General features: G+C 44.5%; 1 protein-coding gene across 1 annotated transcript; it reads right to left on the bottom strand.

Moving 5' to 3' along the window:
* Positions 1-301: 301 nt before the first annotated feature.
* LOC306972761 (neoverrucotoxin subunit alpha-like) lies at positions 302-3245 on the bottom strand (the record flags this gene model as incomplete). The annotated part of the gene is made up of 2 exons (XM_079569467.1): positions 3112-3245; positions 302-1695 (listed from the first exon to the last, which is right to left on the bottom strand). The coding sequence occupies exons 1-2, from the start codon at positions 3200-3202 to the stop codon at positions 302-304; spliced, it is 1485 nt and encodes a 494-aa protein (XP_079425593.1). The 5' UTR covers positions 3203-3245.
* Positions 3246-7355: the final 4110 nt, after the last annotated feature.

Raw genomic sequence — 7355 nt, 5'->3', positions numbered from 1 at the left:
TGAACAGATCCCAAAGATTCAGCTCCCATAGTGGACAACATAGATAGATAGATAGATAGATAGATAGATAGATAGATAGATAGATAGATAGATAGATAGATAGATAGATAGATAGATAGATAGATAGATAGGACAAATTACTTCTTGTTCTTTAATACATTTCAAAATACTCCGACAATGACAGATTAAAATGATCTAGCCCGAATGTGAACAAATACAAACACAGAATGTACTTGACTGAATGTACTGAAAGAGCTGCAGCCGTGCGCCTCTTGAGTGTGTGTTTTTGGTGAGTGTTTCCTCAGCCCTGGAGCTGTCCCTCTCTGTACTGGACCACAGCTGCTCCCTCGTGCTGGTCTCCGCGCTCCGCTGCGATGAAGACGGGGCCGGACGTTTGAGCGAAAGCTTCAGCCATCGCTCTAACTTCGGTCACTGTCTGGTCGCAGTAGAACCACGGCTGACCCGACGCTTCCACCCCCTGCTCGTGAGGCTCCCCCGCCTTCAGAGCGCCCAGATACCGAGCCATCTCCTCCAGCAGCGGGTCCGAGCTCTGCAGCGAAGTGAAGACGAAGCCCGAGCAAACCGCGTGCCCCTGACCCATCACGAAGCCGTCGACCTCGGCCTGAGTGGACAGCACTGGGACGCCCCCCATTATGTCCAAACAGGACTGAACCACATTCACCTCCCTCTCCTTGCTCTCCAGCCACTGGGTTAGCTTGTCCTGACTGAACGGGGACGTGTCTCTCTGGTCAAAGAGGCTCCTGAGGGCGCTCTCCGTCTCTGTCCCCTCTCGAATGGCAGGACATGTCTCTGCCATCTGTCTCCGCAGCTCTACAGTGTAATAATGGCAGAGTTTCTGGAACGTGAGCAGCTGATTCTGAAGCTGAGGGAACTTCCCCACCGCACTGACCGACAGACTACCGTTACACCTCATGGAGACGCCGTCCAGCTCCTCCAGAGTGCTCTCAGCTTCTATCACTAAGCCCACGCTGATGGGCCGGACTAACCCAGCTGCTTCAGGGCTGACATGTTTGAGTGGCATCATCCACACCCGGGCTGGGATGGCGTTCTGGCCGTGCTCTCCCAGCAGCTTGGTCAGATCCCTGTAGGTCTGCAGCGCCTCTGTGACGGTGGCGGGGCAGCGCTCGAGAAGGAAGTCTGAGTAGAATTTGACTTTGAGGGTCTTAACCAGAGATTTCTGCTCTTCAGTTAAATCTCGACTAAAATCAAACTCAAGTGAAAAGAAGATTAAGTTGATCACTACTTTCACTTTCAGCGTAAACTCCTGAACGTCACTCGCCTCTAGAATCTGACTGTCGAACACAAAGAAAGCGTTGGCCCCGTACTCTATCCCCGTGACCACGTGTGTGGCCAGGCCCGTCTGCATCATGTCCCTGTTGGTGACATCGTCCCAGGCGTCTGCCGTGACGGACAGCTGCTCAAAGTGGGTGGTGGCCTTGTACTGCAGGGTCACTCTGCTCTGGTTCTTAAACTGCTGCTTGCTGTGCAGATACTTGGCTGAACCTTCTGCTTTCACGAAGCCACACAGGACACTGGCCCGGAGAGAGGCCTGCACCTCCAGCAGAGACGCCTTCTCTTCAGTGGAGTCTGAGGCGGAGAGCTTAAAGTCGCTGTAGGGCTGAGGCCTCGTCAGGGTCATTGACTGCAACGCCGCCTGGTCCCACAGAGCGCTCCCTGAAACAGACCTCAGATCAGTGAGTTAGTGTGGAGCAATCCATGTGCATAACCTCTGCAAGCCAGTCAGTCCAAACCAGTCACCACGCCAACATCTGCTAGATCTATAAAGTTTAACAGGGCCTGGCACCCCCACCTCTCAGAGATTTCATCAGTCAAAGATCAGCCACTAGAGGAGCATCAAGAGGAGACTGCATGGCAACACTCCAAAAGATTTGGTCAATCAGCTTTTTCAGTCAGGGCTTCAAAAGATTTAAACAGCCTTCCAACTACAATCAGAGAAACACCCTCGTTTATTTTTTTCTGCTCTCATCTTAAAAATTGGCTGTTACAAAACCAAACTGTAAAGATTAAACTCTATGCTGCCCTCTTGTGACGACCCTTGCATGTGTTTGTTCTGTTCTTTTGTAAATAGTTTAATGTATGCTTCAGTCTTCCCGCTGTTGTTTATTATTCCTACTTGTTGGCATTGTCTTGCTTTTATTGTTTGCTGCTTTACTGCACTGTCCTCCTTTTATTTTTCTTTATTTTTTACTTTACTTTACTTTACTTTACTTTATTGAAGGGACAATGTAACAGAGACATTAAGCGCAAAGAGACAGAGATGTGCTGCACCAGATTATAGCTAAATAGCTTTGTTTCCATCCGTACTCCTGGTTACATCAAAATAAATAATACAGCATGACCATTCATTCTTCTAGCAGTCAGTCACATAGTCAGTCACATAACACTTTACCAATCACACTACATTTCATTTTGCATAAGTCCAATCGCCATTCCTAATCACAGACATATTAAAATACATTAAAAATAATTCAGTGCTGGGCCCAGTTTTAATCCTGACTTTTTTTGTTGGCTGCCCTCTGTGCATCTGGCAAAGGATGACAGATGAAAACTAGACTGTCCTATAATTGAAAAAGAAAAGAAAAGAAAAACTTCACCTCACACTGTACTGTGTGTGTCTGTTTCTCTGCACTGAACATGTGATGACAATGTGATGAAAACGCAATAAAAAAGCAATGAAAACAAAAGTCCTAAAAGTGACGACAACGGGACAACAACTGATCTGTGTTAGCTTTCAAACGAGGTGTTACACTGGCCTATAGGCTGTAACTTTTTAGATTTGGGTAAAGCTGAACTGGGGAAAATGCACTGGGTCAAAGTGGGGGTTAAGAGGTTAAAGGCACAGTGTGTAACATTTTAGATCAGTGGTTCTCTATACCACTTAGACTTGTCTTATTCTCAAAAATGTTTTTATTTTATTTTATTAGAATAGCTCCTAAGGTTCACCATAAACTATAGCTAGAAAAAGTTGAATCCATCACTAAAAACATGTACAACAGGGTGCAAAGAGTGGCCACAACTTCCCTGTAAATGAGAACAAATACAAACTAAAATAAAGTAAATGGAGCAGACCTTGGAGGAGCTGATCAGTCCGAGCGTCGTACAACATCCCCAGTTTGAACGGTCGTCCGAGAGCCGCCACGATCGCCTGATCTGAGGCCATTTCACTGAACTGTAGAAACACGGGACAGAGTTCAACACGGGCGACAGGCTGCCGACAGGTCTCAGACTCAAAGGGGAAGAGTTCAGCAGGCGCTGACTAAAGAGGGTGTGTCAGAAGAGGGACTTCCAAAGAAACGCGTGGGTCCTGTTGTGCAACCCAGTGTTGGGAAAGTTCATTTTGATGAATGAATGAATGAATGAATGTTTATTCAGTTACAAAAACATAAAACAAAAAGTACAGTATGTACTGCAAATTCATCACAGACAAGGCGGGTAACCGAAAAGGTGTAGGCTGAAGCCGTGGCTTATTTTTCCTACCCTGTTTACAAAGCAACAAAACAACATCTACCCATCAAAGACGTTACAAAAAAAAACAAATGTATACAATATATTACATATATACCTATACATTCACGCATATACAGTACAGTACATTTTTTCTTCTTTACTAAAATAATAATATGGTGATTTGTATTTTCTACATGAATTAGTTCAAATTTCAGTTCACAAATTTGAAAATGAACTAGTCCGTTCATAGTTCATAATTGTTTGTATAGTTTGTTCATTGTTCCAAAAATGAACTAGTTCATAGTTCATTTTTTTTTTTTTTTGCTGCGAGCTATTATTGAGGCATGGAAACGGGTCAAGTTTATTTCTCCTCTCAGGGAAATATTTTTATATTCCATATCTTAAAGCAACAATCTGAAGTATTTTGAGATGTATTTTTGCCAACCTTGGTAGAGCTGGAGAAAGTTGACTTCAGCCATGAGTCAAACATATTATGGCCTCCTCACTTAGAGCTATGCAAACTATTTCATGTCAGCCTGTCACTGTTTTATGAGTGGATTTTGGATATCTTTGCTAATCATATTTTATTTTATTATTATTATTATCCATCCATCCATTTTCTTCCGCTTTATCCGGGGCCGGGTCGCGGGGGCAGCAGTCTCAGCAGAGATGCCCAAACTTCCCGGTCCACACACACCTCCTCCAGCTGTTCTGGGGGGACCCCGAGGCGACACCAGGCCAGCTCGGAGACATAGTCCCACCAGCGTGTCCTGGGCCTTCCACGAGGCCTTGTCCCACTAGGACATGCCTGGAACACCTCCCGCTGGAGGCGACCAGGAGGCATCCGGAACAGATGCCCGAGCAACCTCAGCTGGCTCAGCCACCCTGCGAAGGAAACTCATTTCGGCCGCTTGTATTCGCGATCTTGTCCTTTCGGTCATTACCTAAATCTCATGACCATAGGTGAGGGTGGGAACGTAGATCGATCGGTAAATCGAGAGCTTTGCCCCCGACTCAGCTCCCTCTTCACCACGACAGACCGATACAGCGACCGCATCACTGCTGACGCCGCACCGATCCGTCTATCGATCTCACGCTCCATCCGCCCCTCACTCGTGAACAAGACCCCGAGATACTTGAACTCCTCCACTTGAGGCAAGGACTCCCCACCGACCTGTTGAGGGGAAGCCACCTTTTTCCGGTGGAGAACCATGGCCTCAAATCCCGGCCGCTACACACCAACCGCCCCAGAGCAGCTGAAGGTCCTGATTTGTTGAAGCAAACAGAACAACATTGTGCGCCTAGAAATTCTGTCCATAAAGGTTCTTTGTACAAAAATGTATAATAGCCAACTCAGTCTCTTTTTTTTATTTTTTTTTATTTTTTTTCCACTTATCCTCCTCAGAGTGACGGTAACGAGAATGACTAAATTTGACCAATTTGCCAATTGAATGCTAGTACTAACTAGCACAGAAGCACATGCACACAAATAAGTTGATTATGATTTTGATCAAAATGTAAACTGACATATTCATTGTGATAATTGTAATTTAATCTTGTTCCAAATGCAACATCAAGAAAAATGTGAATGATTCCCAAAACCATCCAACTTTCCCGTCATTGCTGATTTCCCTTTTCAGTTATCGGAAAAGCGCTGAAAGCGCTGTCAACAGTTTTGCAATATCTAGCAAGAATCTACAAGTACAGACACACACCCTGAACACGGTGACTTCGCCCACATGAAGTTGTCGACCAGACAACGGAGCCGCACCGATTTTCGCTGGAAACATAAAGATAAGATAAACCTTTATTGATCTCATAAAGGAGAAATGAGCTAAAACAAATAAACCAATGAGCTAAGTTGGTTACGCCTCCTCTGGTGCCCTTTTAAAAAGAACAGTGCCGCTTCCCTTTTGTCCCAGAGCACCTCGGAGCACCTTGGAGCACCTCAGAGCACCTCAGAGAACCTCGGAGCACCTCAGAGCACCTCAGAGCACCTCAGAGCACCTCAGAGCACCCCACAGGACTGCAGAAGATGGCACAGGTGAACACATATTTCTAACAACACATTTCTGTACATACTGTATTTGTTTAAACTCTTGGTTGTGCTTCTCAACAGCCGAAGGAACCGTCTAAAAACAGCCAGCTCATCGTTGGAGGCCTGGGCCGACCCTTCACCCTGGGGATGCTCTACAACGCCCCGAAGGATGAACTGATCCCAGGTTAGTCTGTTTACTGACACGAAGGAGGTTTATGGAGGACCAGAGCTGCCCAAACGATGAATAAATGAATACTACATACTGTATAGACCCTTTAATTGTTTGTAAACATTCTGGGCTTAGCTGGAGGCAGGAAGTTAGTTTCCTATCTATTTCCATTGGAGCTGTTGTCATGGTAACGATAAACAAATGTTTAACTGCTTTTGGAAATAACAAATAAACCTTATTTTATCGTCTCAAATATCATTCCTCTTGGTCTTGCACCTTAAGCCACAACAGGACCACATTATTTAGTTGTAGTTTTACACTTATAAATCGCTAGTTTTAGTTTAATCTTATTTCTCTTGATAGATACAGACGGCATCTCGTCATAGAAGGGGGCGTGGCCTCGCCGAGGGGGAAAATAGAATCTTTAGAGAAACAAAATTTTCCCTCTTTTTAGCCATTTTCTGGTGGAATATGAACTTATTTATCACACACAAATAAAGTCAAATGTAAATCAGGCCCATGTGGATATTTTCTCACAGCAGATTGTTCAGTAGAAGTGAAAAAACGGCAGTTGTAGCTAGCGCTAGCTAACAGTTAGCATTAGCCCGATGCTAACATGTAGCATGAAGTTAGCATTCTCCGTTATTCATGTATTTATGGGCTGTTGAACCGCTTTGCTCCTCTCCATGTCTTTGTATCTTTATTTAGTAGAAACTATATTCATAATTCGGCATTTGTTAAAGTAGTTTTTGAATAATTAGACAAAGTTTAGATTTTTTCAAAATTGTTTTCTCCCTTAACTGTGACCATAAAAAAAATGACCATATATGGGCGATTCCAGAGATGCTGTCTGTATCTATCACTTCCTGCCTCCAGAGATATATATATATATATATATATATATATATATATATATATATATATATATATATATATATATATATATATATATATATATATATATATATATATATATATATATATATATATATATATATATATATATATATATATATATATATATATATATATATAGCGGCTGGCTAGCTCAAGTGGTAAGTCACCCGACTTGCACACAGTAGACCCCGGTTCGAATCCCCGTTGGGGGAATGGGCTGCCAGTGTGGGTCCTTAGGCAAGACCCTTCACGCTACTGCCTACCTCATACAATGATGAGAGACAATGAAATGAATGACATGCCGGCTCAGACGTCGCCCGGCCAAACAAGGTCTGCGTCAGGTGCTGGGGAACCAGAGCACCTCGATGTAAAATGGGCTACTGGAACAAGGCGGAAATGGGCGAGATGCGAGAACAGGGCTCTGATGGAATGCTACTACTCCAGTAACCCTAGCCAGAGGGGCTACATGCAGAGGGCTACTTCGAAACCCACAGTCCAAACTCACGGCGAAACAACTAGTAGCTCAGTGTTCCAACATCCACAAACGGCAACTGCTATCACAACTTGAGATTGACGAGGTACAACACCAATGCTCCGGCAACGGGGAGCCAGGACACCAGGTCAGAGGGGAGTTAACACCAGCCCCCCCAATGGAGATTGGGTACGAAGCCCCAATAAGCGCAATCACGCTGAACGAGGCAGCGACTGACCTGAAAAATAAGATCATGGCAAAAATGTCCAGCAGGCAACCCCGAAGCCAAT

Source organism: Gobius niger (genome assembly GCF_951799975.1).
Source record: "Gobius niger genome assembly, chromosome: 13".
NCBI lineage: Eukaryota > Metazoa > Chordata > Actinopteri > Gobiiformes > Gobiidae > Gobius > Gobius niger.
This window is presented reverse-complemented; position numbering and strand designations above follow the sequence as displayed.